The sequence below is a fragment of the Vespula pensylvanica genome, chromosome 4 (genome assembly GCF_014466175.1).
Source record: "Vespula pensylvanica isolate Volc-1 chromosome 4, ASM1446617v1, whole genome shotgun sequence".
In the NCBI taxonomy this organism is placed as follows: domain Eukaryota; kingdom Metazoa; phylum Arthropoda; class Insecta; order Hymenoptera; family Vespidae; genus Vespula; species Vespula pensylvanica.
Window position 1 is genome coordinate 5,810,355 of NC_057688.1, and position 22,500 is coordinate 5,832,854.

Below are 22,500 nucleotides of genomic sequence, written 5' to 3' on the forward strand. Positions count from 1 at the left end.
AAAAAAAAATAGAAAAAAAGAAAGAAAAAATGTGGTAAAAAAAACGAAGAGGAAAAAGAAAAGAAAAGAAAAAAAAAACATATGTAAAATCTTCGTAGAACGGAGAAGAATTATTCGTCCGTAAAATCTACTTTTAAAGTGTATCTCCAAAAGTATGTCTAAGTGCCTATCGTTTATCATTCCCAGACAAATTATTCGCAGTAAACAGAAGAAGATTGTACGTAGGTATACTAACGTCGTCGTATTAAAGAGCATAGTTACTAAACCACGGATATAACCTATAAATGGGCGTAGTGCTATAAAGTCCATTCATGATCGCGTACAACAAACGTCGGCCGGTTCGCGTCACCCGCTCGTACGGGATTTATCGCGTTGCTATTCGTAAAGTGTCTTTCCTTCGAGTTGGCACGTTGGTGTGTAAATAAGTACACGATTTCCCGTGAGATTTTTCTCGTTCGCGTTGTTTTCAAAGTTTTAACTGCTAGAGGCGTGGGTAGGAAAAGGAGGATGAAGTGAGGGGGGTGGGAGGAGAGAGGTAAGTCGGTAGACGACTTTTTTCTCACGTTTTTATCGTTAAATCTCTATCCGGAATTATAAGTTTTCGATTTTAAAGGATTGAAAAAATTAATAATTGTGAGAGGAAAAAATCCAAAGAAAAAAAAAAAAAAAGAGAGAAAGACAAAAAAAAAAGAAACACATACGAGACAGACATTAGCGTAATTATCGTTTAATAATAATTAACGAGAAATTTAAAAAAGATTTCAACAAAAAAATCGGTCGACGATTCGATTGGGTGCGTTGTTCCCGCGCATGATGCTATCTGGTGGCGCGCGGGATAGATGAATGGATGGATGGATGGATGGATGGATAGGTAGGTGGATGGATGAGTGGGTGGGTGGGTGGACGAACGGACGAACGAACGGATGGACGGACGGATGGACGGATGGTCGCTCGGACGAAAAGCGTGTGTGCAGTCAGAGTTGTTGTCAGACCGTTTTACTTTACTGCCCATAAAAGTACATACCGAGATTTAGACTGCACAATACCGGCATGACGTATTGCCGTCTCTCTTTCCCTATTTACCACTCTATCTTTCTATCCCTGTTTCTCTCTCTCTCTCTCTGTCTCTTTCTCTCTTTCTGTCTCTTCCTCCCTCCTATACATTTGCCACGGTTATCCGTGCAACGCGTAGGATACTAACGCACCACGCGGACACTACACATGCTATCCTCGTCACAGGGGTGTGATCCACGAGGTCGTTTCTTGGAGTACGCATGCGATTAGGCGGGAACAGTATTATCCGGGATCAAATGGAAATAGATAGGATTCTTCGAACATTGATATCTTATAATATCCAAGGGGAAAAATATAACTGATAAAATTATGTTTCTATCAAGAGGAACAGGCATTTCATATAAATACCCATTGGTTTATTTGGAACCGATCCAAAGATCACGTCTGTATCATCTATCCTTTTTGATAGGATCATCGACGATAGATAGCGGCATAAATCAGACAGCTAAGTTCTCTTTCTCATTAGTGTCGTCATAAGAGAGAAGGAAGAAGAGATTCAAGAATGCGTGGCGGGGTTTGCGGTTGACGCACCTGCCGTTCATTCGTCGCTTCGATCCAGGTCATCGGCTACATAGTCAAGACGTGTTTCCTTTTTGTCTTGGTAGGAAGATTTTGGGAAAGAGCGCGATATACCGTTGAGAGGGCAGAAAAGTCTGTAACGTTCTACGGGCGTCTAACGTGGATGAGAGAAAGAGAGAGATAAAAGAAAAGAGGGGGTTCAGAGGGAGAGAGAGAGAGAGAGAGAGAAGAAAAGTGAAAGAGGAAGAGGGATGATAGAAAGAGTGGGAGGTAGAAGCGGGAGAGAGAGAGAAAGAGAGAGAGAGAGAGAAAGAAAGGGAAAGAGAAAGAGAGGGCAGATTAGAGCATACGAGTTTTCGCTGGTAGAGGGGGAACAGCGGTGGGAGTAGAGGAGGGAGGGAATACGTTCGACAGCGTAGATCTAGTATTGAAACGTTCCACGAGATAGCGCGAGTGTCGCCTTCCAGTCCGTTCGGCTCAGAGCAGTGGACAGAGCTCTCAGTTGACGCTCGGCTCGGCTCAGCGAGGCCAACGAGAAGAAAGGAGACTTGCCATGTGTGCGTATGCGCGATCGTGTATGTGTCGTCTTTTCGGGAGAAACTCGATGAAGGTAAATCCCGCTACGTTTGCCTTTTGAAGGAGACCGCTACACGTATACATATATCTTCGAATGGTTTTACTTCTCTACGTGGAAAAAAAAAACCCTGTGTTGCAATAATCTCTTGTTGGGATACTACCTGGATTCGGGAGCGCGAAAGGGAGAATAAACTTTTTCTCCCTCTCGAAGAGCCTCGGTCAGGCCGATCAAAAACGTCCTCTTTTTCTTTTGAATATATCGTTCTCTCTCGCTCTCTCGTACACTCTCTATCTTGCCCGCTCGTTTTCCTATATATCTCTATATCTATATTTACGTCGATATATACATGTGTGTGTGTGTATACATATATACATATATATATATACCTCTCTCTTTCTATCGTATCTTTCTCTCTCTTTCTCTTCTTCTCTTTCTTTCTTCCTTTCTCTCTCTCTCTCTCTCTCTCTCTCTCTCTCTCTCTCTCTCTCTCTCTCTCTCTCTCTCTCTCTCCCTCTCTCTCTCTCCCCCTCTCTCTCTCCCCCTCTCTCTCTTGCTAACGAGTGGTGCGCACTGTGTTCCGAGTGACGTTCCTTCGGGAAAAGGACAGAGACTATAGTTATGAGGGTGTTGAAGACGACGACGACGACAACGACGACGACGACGACGGTGCTGACAGGTTCCGTCATTGAGGAAGGAGAAAGAGGGACGACACGCGGCCGGTGCATTCCCGCCGCTCGCGGAACGTCCGCAGTGACGTTCTTAGCGCAGTGAAACGATACAGCGATTGCCAAGTGAAAATTCTCGAGGAATTATCCTCGATAGTCGAGACTCGTTAAAACGCGAACCAACGATTCCCAGCGACCGGAAAGACGATTATCGAGTTTTATTAAATCGTGCTGTGTTTTTTTCCCTCTCTCCTATATATATATCTCTCTATCTCTCTCTCCTGGACCATCGTGGATTCGGACACGACAACGATACTTGGAACGTGTATTCTGAATTTGGACATCCTGGTGGACACCTGTACCAACGATCTGGTCTGCACGTGGCTCCTGTCACCCGCCATTGTCGACCCGCTCGACGACGTTACGCTCATCGTCGTTTAACGGCCGACGCGACGACGCGACGACTTGGCTCGTATAATTTATCGCGCCTTCGTCCTCCGGCCGTTCTTCCGTCCCTCCCGCAAACCGCTCCTTCTCCTATCTCTGACTCGTTCCACCGACCCCTTTCTCCCTGCCCCCTCCGATCCTCCGCTCTCCCCTCCTTACCCGTGGTTCCTTACGTTCGGTACGCGCGCTCTTTATTTACTCTCGGTCCGTCTTGCTATGCTCGCACCACCGGCGGCGGCGAACCCTCGGTGCTGATCCTCGCACTTTGTCGCGCGCGTCCGCTCTTCGATGACGTGCCGCCTCGCTTCTCGCTGAATACCACCCGGTCGGTCGGTTCCTTCGAGCTTCTTCCTTCCCCTCCCCCAACCCCCTTTTATCCTCCTTTATCCTCCTCAACCCGATCTTCTCTTTACCATCACCTCCTCCTCCTTTCCCTCCTCCTCCTCCTCCTCCTCCTCCTCCTCCTCCTCCTCCTCCTCCTCCTCTTCCTCCGTCACCACCTAACATCTTCTACGATCGCTCGTCGGCGTGGGTGCCACGGTTTCGCCGTCGTCGTCCCTCGACATCGGCGTTATAACATCGGCAATAAACCGGCATCATCTGCACCATCACCGATCACGTGGCTTGCTCAACGGCTACGCTGTACGACAATGTGCACGCCGCGCCGCTGTGCGGCTCCGGCGTGGGCCACCCTGGCTCCGTCACGCCGATGGGGACAGCCACCGGAGCGGGGCATTCCACCGGGGTGACCTGGTGGACCATGATGAACGGTTCCCTGTACGACGAAAGTCCTCCGCCGGTACAACCTACAGCTTCGACTCTCGTATCGCTACAGCAGCAACAACAGCAACAACAACAACAGAGTTCAACTGCAGGCTCTCATCAACAGCAACAACCACCTCAACAACAACAACAAGCGACGACACCAACCTCCCCTGGTGTCCCAGCGTCATCAGGCACGACCGCACCATCGGCACCTTCAGCGAGCGCCAGCTCGACCTCACCGAGCGCCTCCTCGGTCGCGAGCAACAGCGCGACGGGACCGCTTCATATACCTGCGAAAAGACTAACGGCTACCCCAGGCGGTGCCAGCGGAGCCGGCTCGAGCTACGGGGAAGTATCCTGTGTCGAGGCATCATCGGTTGGTGCGGCTGGGGCCGCGGCATCGGGCGTGATACGACACTCGCACTCGTCCTCGGCAGGCTCGCAAGGCGGTTGGAGTTACAGTCCTCATCATCCGCAGGACTCGCATTACTCCTCCGCGGCGAGCGAGTCCTTAAATCACCATCAAACATACGGGGCTAACAACCCCCCGACGTATTACAATCTGGCGGCCGATCCGACCTCGACGTCCGGTTCCTCGAGGGACAACCGGAAAACCGGATCTACGGTGACCTTTTGGTCGCCTGCAACCGCGACCGTGGCCTCGGCGGCCACTACTCCTGATTACAAGCCTTATAATTCTGCTGGAGCTGCTACCGTGAGCGGATCATCCAGCGGTGCGGCAGGTGGTACCTCCTCGGTCACGGCAGCGGCCACGGGACCACCCGATCCTACTGTATCATCTTGTCATCAGAGCAGTTTTGGGCAGAGCTGGTGTAATTACGCGCCTTACACCACTGCGAGGCATCATCATCCGGTTGATACAGCTGCTCATCATCATCCGCATTCGCAGCCGACTGTTCCATATCTAACACCCTCCGCGGCCGACGATCGGGGCAGAGTTGCAGCCGCGATGGTCGCCGCGGAAGGAACCTTTCCTCATGATGGTTATGGCGGACTAAGGAACTACGGGGCACCCGAGCCCGTCACTTCCAGTCCCTATCCACCCCCAGGTAAGCATCGACTCTGACTCCTCTTCCGTCTCTCTTTCTCTCTCTCTCTATCTCTCTCTCTCTCTCTGTCTCTCTCTTTCTCTTTCTCTCTTTCTCTCCTGTTCGAGCTTGCAACGTGCGAGCCGCGGCTCTGACTTTATTGGCGGCCGTAACTCGTAAAACTCAGGCGCGCGCCTCCGATCAGCTGATCTGTTCCAAGGCCCCGTGTCATCCTCCCCTCTTATCCTTTGCTCCATACTTCTAACTATATTTCTCCTAAAAACGACGCACTATCCTACTTATGAAACCTATGCCATCCGCTTTTTCTTTCCATCTTTTTCTTATCCTTTTTTTTTTCTTTTTCATACCGTATATTTTATTTTATTTTCACAGAACTTTCAGTCTATCTTATGATTTTCTCTACTCTCTCTCTCTCTCTCTCTCTCTCTCCTCTCTCTTTCTCTCTACATACATATATATATATATATATGTATATGTATGTATATATATCTACCTACACAATTCTTATTTATCGGCTAGATCGCTTCCACTTCAAAGTCGTACACACGGCGACCCGATAAAGCGAGTTATCGCTACTCGAGTTAATAGTATGCGTGAGCTAGAAAGAGAAAAAGAGAGGAAGAGAAGAGCGAGTGAGAGAAGGAAAGAGATGTGCGCGCGCAAGCGAGCTACAATGTGTATATATATATATATATCTGTACATACATATATATCATACATACAAAGTCTCTCAAAGGTGCTGCGTCTAGTGTACGCAGCTCCCAATAGATGGCAGCGCTATTATCTTTGCCCGTTCACTTCGTTCGCTGCAAGAAAGTGCCGCCACTTGCTTCCTATCGTCAACTCCATACACGTACGCTTCTATGCGTATATATATATATATATATATATATATATATATATATATATATATAAGTGTGTGTACGTATATACGTGTTCGTATAATGTTTCGTCCCGTTCTCTTATATACGAACGGACGAGCGACCGTCGAGTAACGAGCTCTCGAGCAGGTGGACTTGCAAAGCTTTTTTATATAAAAAAAAATCACTGTTCCCTTCTATTCGATTTATCGTCGAACTCGATCACATGAAATCTTCTTTTCACGTTTAATTAATCCTTTCGATTTCTTAATGACAGAACAGCTTTCGATTGAATTTCTTTCATAGATAATTTTCAAAAAGTCGATATATGGAATTCGCTAAGATTTTCTAAGAATTTATACATATACGTATACGTTGTAAAAATATTTCATTCTCTTTTGCCAAATGACCCGTGTAAATTTTAGGATTGCAATATAATAAACGATAACGTAAACGTTCGACATATTTTAAAGGAACCTGATACTCGATCGAGATTCTTTACCTCTTCCTGTTATACCTTATTCATAAGGTTGTTTGAAAGGAGCAGAAGTAGATATCGATTCGTTCCAATCGATGTTATTTTCTTGTTATATATGTACATATGCACATGCGATAAGTTTATACTGGTCGACGAACGTTGGACGGTGATATTCTTTTATCTAAAATATTCTCTCCCCTTGATTGTACTTGGTTATTCGCAAACACGATTCTACATTGTCCCTTTCAATCGTTTTATCATTTCTACGAGTTGAGATAGTTGGAAGAAAGTTTTTACGCGGGATAAATTCGGAAAATGATCTATGGATCTTTTTACGTAAGGACAATAAAGTGAACGGAAAGTTCGATCGCGTTCGATTTATAAATTCGATTAGATTCGTAATATCGATATGTAAAAATATTTCGCGAAAAAAGTTTACGCGACATTCGGGAAAATTTAACAGCGTAATCGTTCGAATAGAAATCGATACGACGCGTCGTTTGATTCATGGCTTTGCTCGTAAGAACGAACTGGTGTCTCTCTCATTCTCTCCCTCTCTCTCTCTCTCTCTCTCTCTCTCTTTCTCAAACGCGTCGATATTCGTGAGAATCCTGACCTTTGTTAAATAATTTGCATATTTTCACGGTTTTAGTGGGCAATAAATTCCTGTCGCTTAAGCAATTATACCGCAGTGCGTAGAGACACAAGGAGAGCGTTTGTTATGCCTTTATTATGTCCATATGGTTCGCATCCAATCAATCGAAATATCCAAACGATCGTTCGATTAAAGATCATCGAAAGGATTTCGTCGAGTTTTGGACAGGTCCAACGAATATTTATATTCCAAAAAAAAGAAGAAGAGATAGAAAAAAAAAATAGGAATCGTTTTTCAGGAAGACTAAAAATTTCCATTTATTTCATAACATCTTCGATAGATCAACTCGACTTAAATAATCGACTTGAATAATTTTACTTTTACAAAAAATGAATAAATGAATAAATGGAATAAATTTGAGAAAGATAATGTATTACGCGGGAGAATTTATATTAGTCGTGTTGTTAAAAATAAACTAAGTCAAATAATTGGATCAATGCAGATCTCGTAATCTTATCTTTTTACGTATTTATGGGTTAACATAAACGATGTTTCCTCTTTCCTGTGGAAACGATTCACGTAGCAGGTTTTTCCGCAAAGTAGAAACAGGAACCACCGATGTGAGTAAAGAAACTGCTTGAATAGCACTAACTACTTGCTACTAGTTGACTCTTCTTGGTATGAGAAAAAGAGATAGAAAATGATGATGGAGAAGAAAGTCGAAGAAGCCACTAATAGTTCCGCGAGCCACACCAAAGAGCTAACGTTTTTCGTTTGGATAGTATAACCGGTCCAATTATATCATACCGTTTCGCCGTTCTCGAGAGCGGCTGGCGACTCTCCGACACAACCCTCGTGTATATGCATATACGTGTATATGTATATATATATACATATATATATGTATGTATGTACGTATACACATAGACTTACCACACAGTCTCTGCACTCACGCACTCAACACGAGTTCTCTCTTACGTTAGAGGTTTCGTTTCAGGAACGAGCATTGATCTTCTTGGGCCCCTGTTCTTACGATCTCGAATATCCTTTTTCGTTCTTTGATAAATTATTTTTTAATTCAGATATGCGACAAGAAAAACGGAAAATTATTAATACGATTTGGGAACAGTGATTTCTAAAGAGGGACGAATAATTGGCACGATGAAAATCCTTACCATAATTACGAACACCGTGTTTTGTCCTTTTCTTTCCCTCCCCCTCGATGCACCGTAGAATCCAAATTGAAGGATATCCATAGGAATTAAAAAAAAAAAAAAAGAAAGAAAAAAAAGAGAAAAAGAAAAGAAAAGAAAGGAAAGAAAACCATGAATAAAAACATAAGCAGCCTTATTACTGGCAAACTAATTGTGTTAAGTGATGTGGGGTTCCTCCCCATCTTCGTTTTTTCCAGCAGGTTCCCTGGCGGGAGTCGGCGTGGGCGTCGGCGTGGCCGGTGTGGCTGGCGTAGGTGTCGGCTGCGGTGGTTCGACGCATTTGGAGTGGACGGGTCCGATGACGGTACGAAAGAAGCGCAAACCGTATTCGAAGTATCAAACGTTGGAGTTAGAGAAGGAGTTCCTTTTCAACGCATACGTCTCGAAGCAGAAACGATGGGAACTCGCGAGGACATTGAATTTGACCGAGCGACAGGTCAAGATCTGGTTTCAAAATCGGCGTATGAAGAACAAGAAGAATACGCAGCGTCAATCGCAACAACAACAAAACAATAACAATAATAATAATAATAACAACAATAGCGCGAATAACGCGAATCATCATGGTGGAGGAGGCGCGACCGGTGGTCATCATCATCCGGGTGCCGGTCATGCGGCCCCTTCGAGTCATCACGTGGTCGCGCAAGCACACCACGCGAACGGCTCGGCGAAGCATCATCATCAGTGACCCGTGGCCTTCTCTGGGGTCGTCTTCGGCCACTATCCTCACGGCTCCTCGTCGAGCACCGGGGCAACAACGGCGGCAGCGATTGCCACTGGAGGCAACGTCGGCGTCGTTGGTTCTGCAGTTGGTACTGCCGTTGGTTCTACCGTCGGTTCGGGTGTCGGTTCGGGTGTCGGTACGGGTCTCGGTTCCGGTGTAATGACCGGTGTCATGAGCGGTAGTAACGCCGGCGGAATCGGCGTCTCGACGGGTAGCCACGGGGTCGGAGGTCACGCGAGTTTGGTGGTAGCGGCGGCGGCAGCCGGCATTCCGCAGAGTACGCTGACGCACGGAAATTCCGCGACGCCTATACGATCGGCCAGCGGCGGGAACGCCGCTGGTACCAACGATCGTACCGTCGCGATTGTCCATCCGCACGGACACGTCCACGCGACCACACCGCATCATCATCATCACCACCATCACCATCACCATCATCAGCTGCCGCACGTAGCGCAACAATATCCCGCGCTTCTTCATCAGACCTCGCACGGCTTGGCCGCATGAATTTTCTCGATCTACCGACGCCCCAGAGAAACTACTTTATATCTATTAGCTCGCTTAAAAGCAGCCGGTCGCGTTCAACGAAAGACGTGTGCACGCGCGCACGCACTGGACTCTCTCACTCTCCTTCTCTCTGTTTATCTCTCTTTTTCTCTCTTTGTCTCTCTATCTCTTTCTCTCCTTCTCATTCTCTCTATATCTATCTCTCCGTATTATTTTCGACAGCTTTAGAAACTGGACGATCATTTTACGGAGAGATACGATATGCGAGTAGTATAAATATTATTATTAATAATTATTAATTATTATTATTAATTATTATTATTATTAATTATTATTATTATTAAATATTATTGTGTATTATTATAACGGTTATCGATGAAAGGCAAGCGCAAGCTTATTGTATAAAAAGAGATAAAGAAAAATGAAAAAACTCAAGGAGCAGAAACGAATGCGTAAAGTGCTCCGGAGACTCTTCGTCGAGTGTGTCGGTGTCCAGTGTCGGTCAGCTTCGAATTGAACGGGTCGTTAATCGTCATCGTTGTCGGGCAAATACGCGTGACACCAAACAATCTGTCCAAACCTTATTCGGTAATATCTTCTCCACCTATAGATATACACATATATATAATACATATATACATATATATATGTATATATACATATACATACGAGATAAAAGAATAATAAGCATCTCTCGTTCAGTGTCTCATTCAAAATCCTTTCGCGAAACGCGCGTTTTTCCCTTCTCCTTTTTTTCTTTTTTTTTTTCCTTTTGTTTTTTTTTTCTTTTTTTCTTCCATTTCTTTTCATTCGTACGACGCGTTGAATCTGAACGTTAGTATATTAGATCATTGCACTTACACGCTAAACCGGGTCAGATGCTGTTAGAACGTCAACCCTAAACATCCCTCTTACGATTAGAAGTGAAACGACGCAAGTGTGGTGGGGGTGGGAGGGGGAGGGGGAGGGGAGGAGGCTACGTGAAAGTCGAGGAGATATAAGTTTGGTAAGTCGAAATATTTCCTATGAAAAATTTCTCGCGAATTGGAGTCGATCATTATTGGTGCTCATAAAATTTTGTTCTTTGTTGTAACTTTAGATAGGGACTAAAAAAAAGAAAAGAAAGATATCGGGAGATAAAGGGAAGAAAAGAATATAAGAAAATATGTATATGAAATTCGAATGTAATGGAATCGTGAAGTAAATTCGTTTGTTCGGCTCGGAAACAAACATTTGTAGTTGTTATCTGTGCATTTCTTTAGATCGAAAGTAGGCGACTAACGGTGAAATCGAATAGTGAAGTCCCATCGAGCGTATCCTTCCTAAGGCAACCTAGCTGTTCGATCTTCGTCAGAGAAGGCGTTATTACGGTACTGGCTGATCGCTTGCAGACAGTTCCAATATTTTTGCGGGAAACTCGCGTGGGCGAGTACTCGAATACTCCGGAAGAGAAAATCGTTCTAGGTTGGTATAGTGTACTTAAAAATGATGCACTCGAAAAAAATTGTTGTACCAGTTCGTTCATTTTATCGTTAGCTCTAAGTATAATCGTTCGATTTACATCTTCGATCTTATGTTCTCTTTTTCTCTCTCTCTCTCTCTCTCTCTCTCTCTCTTATTTCTCTTTGCTCTTTTGCCGAGGAAAGAAGAAGAAGAATAAAAAAATAAAAAAATAATAATAAACGGAAAAACTTTATTGACGTCCGGGTCTCTCGATTAGAGTCTCGTCCGGTATTTCAAATATCTTCGTCTTGCTTCGTCAGTTTCTCGTTACGATCTCTTTCCTTTCTCGTCGATCTTTTTGTTTCTTCTTCTTCTTCTTCTTTTCTTACTATCTATTTTTTTTTTTATTTTTTTCTTATTTTTTTATTTAACTTCTCTTCTTCTTTCTCTGCTTTTTCTTTTTTTCTTTTTTGTTTTCTATGTACGTGCGTCGTTAGATAGTTCGAAGATGGTTGGAGTCGTGTTTGTGGCGAAAGTAAAAAAAAGAAAAAGCGAGGAAACGAAAATAGAAAAGAAAGAACATACGATTATCGTGCACGTCAAAAGGACTGAACACAGTGGCTCGACTTTGACGATTCTCCTTTAACGTGTCCTGCGAACGTTTCCCTTGCTCTGCTCCCCTGTACTACGAACCTTCGCGAAAATCGATGAACGATCTTGACCTCGACAAAAATTTACGAACGAACGTCACGCTCGTGACCTGCCGACTGCAGTTTGCTTTTGTTCTTCTTCCTTTTTTTATTTTACTTTTTACTCTTTTTTTTTTCTTTTTTATTTCTTTTCTCTTTCTTCCTTTTTCTTTTTTTTTTCTTCGTATGACGGAAGAAATTGAAGAAATTAATCCCAAGTAGATCTCTGTTTCTTCTTTTTTTTTTTTTTCTAAACAGGTTAAACCGTATATATAACGTGATCGATTTTTAAAATTTTGTTATAAATTTGTTTAAACCTTGAAAATAAATTATATTTAAAGTACGCAAGTATTAAAAATAATGAATATATAAATACGAGAGAAAGTAGTTTGTCAATAAGCTCATGTTAATACGGTTTAATCTGTATAAAAGGTGCAACTTTTTCGCCCAAAAATTTCCTAAGCACAGATATATATATATATATATATATATATATATATATATATATATCTATGTATATGTATGTATATGCGTTCTCCTCGATCGTCTCTCCTCTTCGACATATGCGTTTGAATATGTGTGCGTGGGCAAACTTGTGCATCCATAAGAGTGTGAGCTTCTCGAAAATGATTTTTCTTCCGAGGAAAGTTGATAAAATATAGAGAATATGTGAGGAAATAAGATAAAGTAAGGTAGAAACGAAAAAAAAAAGGGACGAACATACAAATGCAGAATATTTTATTAATTTTTCTCGGAAGAAACGTGTTGCGAAATATTAAAGATCTAATGAACGAGTGAATGAACGAGTAAGAGAGAAAAAGAGTAAGAAAAATTATATGTATAGATATATATATATATATGTGTGTGTGTGCAATTATATACATATATATATATAAACATATGATTATATACATATATATATGCGGTGTACGTGTATAAATCGAGTGCAAAAGCGAGACTGTGAGGATTCGTTTAAGTATATATTAAAATCTGTGAAACTGGGTTCGGGCAAATGTATAGTTCTCTCCACGGTACTATGATAGTTATTAATGCAACTATATGATATTATATGGAAAATAATTAAAAAAAATGAATAATCGAATAAGAAAAAATATTTGAGAGAGGATTAAAGAGAAATGAAAATGAGTGAAAGAAAATATAATAAAACTGGATACTGGTCGCAACCCAGTCACCGTGTCATCTAGGGCTTTATTGAACACGATTGTAAGTAATTAGTAATTATTATATCGCGGACGATGTTTATTATTCCTATTATTAAGCTGATTATTATTATTATTATTATTATTATTATTATTATTATTATTATTATTATTATATTATTATTATTATTATTATTATTATTATTATATTGTGAGCGTCATGTTAATATTATGTTATTGTTTTTATTGTGTGTTGTTTTGTATGTACCTATCAGCTTATAATAATAATATTATTATTATTATGATGACGGAGGGATAAGAGACTGATCCAGATTCACGTATCGGGCGTTTTTTTAAAGGTATATACGAGCAAATATATTTTAATTTCTTCTTTTTTTTTTTTTATTATTTCTTTTTTATTTTTTTTTTAATCTAGTTTCTTGATGAATACGGAATTATAATTTGTCAGATATATATCGGAACAAAAGAAATGTTTTTATTAGCTCGATGCAGGCAGTTTATTGTATTTCGTGCATCCATTATCTTACATATAAGATTTGTACTTACACATTAGATTTAATTTCCTACGTTCGTATCTATATTTTAATTTTATTCTTTTTATTATTAACTTTTTTTTTCTTAATCTTTTATTATTATTATTATTATTATTATTATTATTATTTTTATTATCATTTTTTTTTCTTTTGGTTCGATCGAAACGTCTTGTAATATTTCGCGCTGTTTTATATTCATTAGCGAGTTCATCAACAGTGATGTCACGTTATACAATACCGGGTAAAAGTGCAATCTTCTTGTTTATTTGAAAAATTATCGCGTTCGTTTATTCTCTCGTTCGTAAAAAAAAAAAAATTAAGATCGATTAAAAAGAAAGAAAGGAAGAAAGAAAAAAAAAGAAAGAAGAAAGAACGTATCGTTGGATATTTATGGCTTATGTAACGTGACTCTCGATAAAATATCAATATACATTCGAAAACGCATTTTTTTTTTTTTATTTGTAAATACAATCACGATTAATTTGTTTACCATGAAAGGTAAGTGAATAAAGTATATTATACGTGTATCCCATTTATGTATATTGTTTTAAAAAAGAATGCTCGATGAAATAATACATATTAAAATTTGACAAAGATTGTGCGTTACTTGAGCCATGACGATCCAAGAATTTGTAAAATTGAATAGAAGAAAATTTTCATAGATACCAACATATATGCATATATGTATATATATTATTATAGCTATATAATATATATACATATACATATATATATAAGTATATATATATATATACTTATATATATATATACAAACACACACAAACAAACACACAAATGAACGAATACATGCATACGCTTCTTTATTACGATCCTTCCGTTCGATTGATTTATTTTGAATCTTAGATTTTTGATCTTTACTTTTCCGTTGTTCCGTTGTTCAGCCTCTCTCAATCGCTAATTCTATTATACTTGTACGATATCGATTTACAACTTTAAGACGCTAGAAATTATACTTTTACTTGTAAATAATTCAAGATATTATTCCTGTATCGAAGTGCAATAATAAAATATGTTTAATTAGTGCCAAAGTAATTGCGACGAAAAGAAAAAGAAAAATGATAAGAAAAGAAAAGAAAAGAAAAGAAAAGAAAAAGAAAAAGAAAAAGAAAGATGGAAAGAAAGAAAGAAAGAAAGAATAGTTAACAAAACGAGTGACCCATTTCTTAGCACCGATGGCAGGTGCGATCTCTCTCTCTCTCTCTCTCTCTCTCTCTCTCTCTCTCTCTCTCTCTCTCTCGTTAAATAAATTCTCGTTAAAAAAGAATGCGAAGGTTTGACGTCACGTTGATATTCGAAAATGATAATGCGTTCTTACGCGTTAGAAAGAGACGAAAACTAAGAAGGATGATCGAAAGAGAAAAGAAAAAAAAATCTAAAAAAAGGAAAATAACATAGAAGAAGAAAAAGAAAAATGTTGGGGAGAGAATATTTAGTTAACCCGTCTTAAACAATTAATCTAGTAGAAGGTAAACGTTTCTAGCTGTTTCCCGAGCACCATCAATGTAACTCCTTTTTTATACTTGTAGAACGTAAGAGGACAATACGCACCCTGTATTAACGCGAAAACTTTTCCTTTTCTCGCAGAAAGATTTCAAATACCTATAGATACATATACATAAAGAAAGCATACATACTTAGATACATAAATAGATGAATGCATAGGTAGGTACATATAACGAACGCGTGACGTTTAGAATTCGCGTGTGAGAATTTTTGTAAATAATGACTATATTACTAGATCTGTATTAATTACTGTATCACTAGACTCGAACGATGCATTACTATAAAGAAAAAAGAAACAAAAAAAAAATAAAGAAAAGAAGAAAAAAACACAGTGACGATAATGAATAAAATCTAATCGTTGTAATTTAGCCGATTTGTTGTAGGTATGTACAACGCGATAAATATGTATCTATAAAGTTTTATCGAAAAGAGGGTCATCGATAAGAAATCGACACGTTATTTATTGCGCGACGATTACCTAACGCTAACGTTCTTCAAAACTCTTTTTGGAGATACCCTTTCCTTCCAATGTACGATGATAGAGAAAGCAGAGGAAGGAGAGATCCTTCGTTGAAGTTAAAATGAAACTCGTCGAGTTTATTCTCATCTTAGAACGTTAACGTATGTATGTATACATACAATATATCTAATGCATAAACGAATATGATTAATCTATATATACATATATACATATATGTGTATATACATATATATATATATATATATGTGTGTGTATGTATGTATATTTAGAAATCGAGCCGTTCACATCTCTGTATCATGGAGAATTGATTTTATTTTTTATTTTTCATGCAGGATTACTGGACTATGTATAATAAATTAAAATTGTATGCTTATCATTGTAAATAAAACTATTCTTACCTATAATATCAATTTCAAGATTGTGTCGATTCGAAGCGAAGCCGAATGATCATAATAAATAATATTTATGGAACCTTTTGGAAGAATGGATACGATGAAAGATGACTAAAAAAAGTAAGTATGTAGATAATTAATTTACCATTAATAACATTTCATATATAGAGATATCATGCTATTAATTAGACAATAAATACCAAAGGAAAATAGATAATAATTATATTTAAAATTTATTATGATAGTTAATAATTTTTTTATTTCTTTTTATTTATTTATTCATTTATTATTATTATTATTATTATTATTATTTTTTTTTTTTTTTTTTTTTTACATAAAATACATGTACAATGATAATAGAAATACTTTCGAAAAGAATATCGTCCCTTTTGCCGTTTGCTATGCTGAAAATTCAGATGCGGTAGACAAGTCGGTCAAACGTGCTACTTTCTATTAGGCAAAAAAAAAAAGAAGAAAGAAAGAAGAAGATGACAGGGACACAGATGTAAACCGGTAAACCGGTCAAACCTTTGAGAATTTCACTCGATAGAAAAAATATTAGAAACGTTCGAGTTGAGAACTTTCTAAAAGGGCTGAGACTTTCGTAAATTCGCCTACATCCCCAGTTCTACGGGGTAGAGCATCGAGTATGCATCGAGTTGCAACTTTCCTTCCGATATTTCACGAGTGAAGATTTTTTTGTCACAGTGAAACATGACAAGGATGATCATCCTCGTTTATTGCGACGTACGATCGAACGTGTCTGTGATGTGTGATCGTGTGTCGCCGATCTCCTGTTTCGTCATACTTTACGAGCCATTATTGTCAGACTTTTCTTTTTTCTTCTTCGTGATACCTATTCCAATGCAATTGTCGGGAAAATGAGAAAAGAGGAAGCGAAGAACGTGCAAAAGCGAACGTGTAATTATTCCGTGACAAAAGAAAAAAAGGAAAAAAAAGGAAAAAGAACGAATAGTCGTTAAAATCGCAATAACAACGGCGAAATCGATAATAATGGAAGCAATTAACGAGAGAGAGAGAGAGAGAGAGAGAGAGAGAGAGAGAGAGAGAGAGAAAGAGAGAGAGAGGTCCACTTCTTTGCTTGGTTTTCTCTGAAGGGAGACAGAGACAGTGATAAAGAGAAAACGATCTGATAGATTCTAAGACTAATTAGATTCGTCGTTCGACGTGAAAGGAAATATAATAATAAATGAAAGAAAAAAAAAAAAAAAAGAAATGAAAGTTTCAAAAAAGGAAAGGATTCATCGTCTACTCGTTTTCGATTTTAAAAAAATAATTCTACTATTCTCAAAGGTGTCAAGGTTAACGAAAAAATTCATTGTAAACGAGCATCATTGCGAATCGGTTAAGATTTTTCTTCTCTCTCGTTGCTGTAGGTATATTCATGGAAAATAACGTTTAACCAACGTCTTTGCGGATCCATGAATACAGTCACATAATTATGATTACTTAACCGCATATTTTCAACGCAAAACTCTTCTTAACCATCGGTTCGTAAATCATGTTTACTGCGGTAAACTTTATAGTCTTCTTAGGTTCTCGCCAAGCGAATCGCGGTTTTAAAAGATTCACGGTTGTTTAGAACATATGGATATCGATGAAGCATCTAGATATTACGAAAATTTGTTGAATAATCTTTTTTTTTTTTTTTTATCGTTTAACTTTTCTCCATTTTTTCTTTTCTTTTCCATCTTTTTCTTTTTTTACTGAGACACATTACGGCTTATTCTAATAATACGTATCTATCTATTTGTTATAAGATACAAACTTAAGAATTTTTTTTTTTCTTTTTTTCTTTACAACCACGTACGTAGATGAAATTTAATAAATACTTTATGAAAAAGTATATTTATGAAAAAATGAAATTCGTTGAAAAATGGAATCCAACAAAATGCAGAATTTGCGAGCAGAGATAACGCGTATAGTCATAGAGCTCTCTCGAAAATTCATTCTTGATGGTCTTAACGAATTCAGTCGGGCATAAATGGCGGGGAAGGGTATGACAGAGACACAGACAAAGACAGAAATAAAGACAAGACAGAGATAGAGACAGAGATATAGAGAGGTAGAGAAGGTGAGAAGGATTGCCTCGAGGAGCGACTTTCTTGCCTGTAGAACGAGCTTCCCACCTACCTTCGAAGTAACATCGACCTTTTATTAGGGTAGGAGCCGAAGGTCCCGCTCATTGGTTAACTCTTATACGTACAATGTTGCAGTTTGTTGCGGCCTCTCAAGAATCTGGGATCTTTATTAGCTCGAGACATGGCCACTCCGAATTAAACCTTCTTTCCTTTCATGGATTCAAGTTTTTGATAATGCGTTTCGTCTCTCGACGAAGGCATTTTCACTGCTGGATTTCTTTTTTTCTTTTTCTTTTCCTTTATACTCAATCATTACGATCGAATTTTTCTAATCATTTGTTCATTAAAATTAAATCTAAAAATCGTTTTTACAGACGAAGTAATCGTAATATATAAAAATGATAAATGTCAGCGTGAGATGTATCATTTCAAATTTGTTTTTTAATCCCATTTAATTTCCCTTTTCAATCGTCGAATCTGATCGATTCGATCGTAAACATTTTATTTTATTTTATCCCCATGAATATAAAAATATTCTAATCTTCTCTATTTAACATTTTCAGTAGATAAAAACATTTCAAGTTGTATCAATTCATAAGCCGTCTTATTACTTGTCGTAAAAGAAAATAAAAAGGAGAGAAAAAAAAACAGAAAGAAATGAACGCTGGCCTCGAAATACGAATATTTTTTATTAGATTGCATCCTGCTCTCAATCTCTCTCTCTCTCTCCCTCTCTCTCTCTCTCTCTCTCTCTCACTCTCTCTCTCTCTCAGATCATTCACATTTCGTGATAACAAGAGAGAAGATAAAACGCGAATAGCGTAATGAAAACAAATGAATATTTCCAAGTCTCATCGGAGCGCGTACTGAATTTTCTATCAGCAATCACGATATCTCAGGGGCAGTAGGAGGGTGGAGGTAGGGGGTAGGAAGAATCGGGTTGGCAATATTCGTCGGTAGGTTCATTTACACGGGTTTTAATTTACAACCGGGTATAAAAAGCGCGTGGACGTTCTGTCATAATCCTTTCGTCCAGTCGGAATCACTCTTTAACCCAACCCTCCCTTTCTCTCGATTGCATTCGCGTACCCACGTTTGAATTAGGGGGATTGAAGCACCTCCAAACAAAAGAGAGAAAAAGAGAGAGAGAAAATGAAAGAGAATCGTACGTTGACGTCTCAATTCGATCGTACATTTCCCCCACCACCTATCATCCATTATACCTACTCTTCGTTTTCGTTCGCCGGGAGTTCGCGATTCGGTCTGGGATTGTTCTTTGACCCTCCTCCCGCTGAACTTCCATAGTACGTCAGACTTATCGCCGTTCGCCTAATGGAATTGCGTTGCTATAGTACTGCTACCACCACTGCTACCACTCGCGATACCCGAGACTCGAATAAAAGCGAAACGCTCCGAGGAATTCCTGAAACGCGCCCGCGTATCGTGCTCTTAATCCGCTCACGGATTTTCTGCACCCCCATAGCTTTACTTCTTCAACGCCATCACCACCCGTCCCTCCTCTATCTCTTCGCCATCATTTCTCTTCTCTCTTCTCTTCTCGTCCTAGAATTTACCTCATTTCTTTGCTTCTCTCTCTCTCTCTCTCTCTCTCTGTCTCTCTCTCTCTCTCTCTCTCTCTCTCTCTGTTTCTCTTTTTTTCTCTCAACGTTCTCGAACTCGATGATGAAGCCATTCGTCTTTCGGTTATATTTAGTTTTACGTTCGTTTTCTACCCTTCCTTCTCTTCTCTATAAAAGATATTTTCGATTATTTACATTACGTGCGCCGCCCTCGTTTCGAGCGTCCTGTATAAGTCTTGAATGATTTTAAACGTGGTGATAATCACACAGACCTACGTATATCTTCGAGTAAAAAATCGTCGGTTAGGTGTTTTTGTATTCTCTGCTTTTTTTTTTTTTTTTTCTTTATCGAATTTTTTTTACGGGTTTCTTTTTTCTTTTTTTAATAGAATTTTCGTCACCTCGATAAACGGATATGTTCATGCTATGTAATAACATCGTTGAATAGACAATAATATCTATCTTTACGTATGTATATTTTATTAGTATAATCATCGTAATCAATCCTCTTTAACGTAAACCTTAAAATATTTTTCATGAATAGGAACAATTGGCACGAACTTTCGAATATTCAAACAATGAAGTAAATATATTGAGAATACATTTGTTTCTTATTTTTCTTTTCGCGCACGAAATCAGCAACAAAGGAAAGAATGAAGGGCTAGGGAAATAAAAAACAAAAGAAATCAAATTCTCTAGAGCTAGACAATGAGAAGAGTGAAAAAAAAAAGAGAAAAGGAGAAAGAAAGGGAGAAAGAAAGAAACAGATGCTGAGAACGAAATAGAAAAGGACAATATGGAGGGCACAGACGAGAAAGGAAAGAGAAAGAGTGTATGAGTGAGAGAAAGAGAGAGAAAAAAGAGAGAGAGAGAGAGAGACGATTTCGCACAGGCCAGAAAGATGGTCTAATGGTCGAGGACGGTCTCGTCCCACCCCATAATGCCCCATATACTCGGCAATTTATGCGCCGAAACGTATTAAATACCTCCTTCTATCCCCCCTACCTCGTTGCCCGTGAGATCTCCGCAACATGGCGCAGCACCGTAGCAACGGTCACTATATATTAAGGGCAATATTTTAAATGCGGTACACCTACATTGTTAATACGACTATATATATATATATATATTTGGTGTGATTACTTTTCTAAAAATAGATCAGACTTGCTACAGAAATATCCATACATTTATATCTAAAATCACACTGGACGCTTACTTAAAGTGCATAAAAATGATTCGCCATTTTTTAGATTCTTCGTTTTCTTGTTAAAAGTGATCTATCGATGCTCTCAGTACGACGTTCTTCGGCAATATTTTCTACAAAGATCTTGAAGACTTGTTAAAATATTTCTAAAACGTAAATCTGTTGCATCTTTATTTCGTTTACGGTTTCAATAACGATAGAATACTTTGAAAGATTGTCATTTAGAAACATTTACAATTTAAACGTGTAAAATAGTTTGATCTCGTTGTTAACAATCGTTCTTCTTTCCTCAACTCATTTTATGGAACAAAGCCGTTGGGACGAAAAGACAGACAGATAATCAGAGAAAGAGAGAGAGAGAGAGAGAGAGAGAGAGAGAGAGAGAGAGAGAGAGAGACGAACAAGCAGTCCAGTTTATCCTCGATCTTAAAAAGCAATCGAGATCTCTCCATCTCTCATTTAAGCGTAACGTTCAACATGAAAGCTCACCAAGCCGAGCTCGCCTTCCCTCGTTGCAATCTCGATCTCACCCTTAATTTAGATCTCAGAGAGGATTATATAACGTGATTTTAAATGAGCAGAGAGCTCGTAGCAGTAGAGCCGTATTTCTTGGCATATCGAAATCATTTCCAGACCGCATATCCACCATATTCTACGTGGAACTTCGGTACCCCACTCTTTCTCTCTCTCTCTCTCTCTCTCTTTCTCTCATTTCTCGCTACTCATTCCTTCTCTATTCCTCTCTTCCAATCTTATATCCCGAGCGAAGCGTCTCCCCAATTCTGGGAAGCTGGTCGCGGCTCGTCCAATTTATTTACTCGTCCTGCAAAATCCTCGCTCCGATTGGTCGACCAGGTCACTCGCCGGAAAGCAACGCGTTCTGCTCTCCACGCGGATGCCTTGCCTTCGTACGTATTAGAGCTTCCCTCTTTTTTTCCCTCTCCTTCTCTCGCTCTCTTCTTTCGTATTCGTTCGAAGCATTTAACCGGATATTTTATGCCTCGGGCGAGTGGAGTACCGTCTTTCAAGCGATGCCCGGCAACTGTCTCTCTCTTTTTCTCTTTCTCTTTTTCTTTCTCTCTCTCTAGTACACCGCAAGCGGGATAATAACGTCGGCACACGGACGTTACCGTCATTTTGCGATTTTATTATATCGTCCGTTATTGTCCAAGCGTGGAAGGGATTAAACGCACGCTCTCGCGGTATCCGCGGAGCACCTTAATTGGGATTAATACGAGAACGATAGGCGTACGAGAGGAAACGTCCCGATGGAATCCCGAAGGGAGAGAACGACCAAGAGGCAACGAGTAGGTATCGTCTCGAATCGTCGCGATTCGTCGCTTTGTAATCGGAGGACAGGCCGACATCTTCTCTTTCTACTTCTCTCTTCCTCTTTTTCTTTCTCTCTCTTTCTTACACCGGAAAGCTCTTAAGATCTTCTCTTCGTATCTTCATCCGCGTGTAACCCTTTTCGAATCCTGATGTTTATGCCGGAATATTTTAGATACAAAGTCTTCGAAAGTATTATACGACGGTGGGCGTCGAGAAAGAAGTATAGAGAGAAGATGGCGACCGCGAGAGAAAAGAAGAGTTTGCCTCATTCGCTTCTTTGGACGCAGGATAAAATACTATACTATATTTCAAACGGTCTCTGCTGCTAGTAGGTATCGTCATTTCCATAAGCGCGTTTCGGATATTTTAGTGACGCGAAGGATACGCCACGTCTGATAATAATACGGGAGAAGCTATGAAATGAATATCGGTGCCTGTGTATTTTTCAATGACTTTTCTACCTACGAGGGAAAAACGACGCGATCGAGGATCGACCGAAATTTTTTACAAATATTTCAAGAGATACGACAGAGTTTTCTTTTTT

At 39.6% G+C, this 22,500-nt stretch overlaps 1 protein-coding gene across 9 annotated transcripts in view; it reads left to right on the forward strand.

The window, feature by feature from the left end:
- The window catches only part of LOC122628458 (homeobox protein abdominal-B-like), an 82,825-nt gene extending 72,688 nt beyond the window's left edge, over nt 1-10,137 (forward strand). For 7 of the 9 annotated variants that reach the window (XM_043810799.1, XM_043810797.1, XM_043810796.1 and 4 more), the window contains 2 exons: nt 4,002-5,117; nt 8,426-10,137. In XM_043810799.1, the coding sequence (XP_043666734.1) occupies nt 4,043-5,117; nt 8,426-8,952 (1,602 nt within the window). In that variant the 5' untranslated portion in view covers nt 4,002-4,042 and the 3' untranslated portion in view covers nt 8,953-10,137. Of the gene's footprint in view, nt 1-2,654; nt 5,118-8,425 lie in introns of those variants that run through there. The other 2 variants (XM_043810794.1, XM_043810792.1) reach the window with 2 other exon arrangements.
- The last annotated feature ends 12,363 nt before the right edge of the window (nt 10,138-22,500 follow it).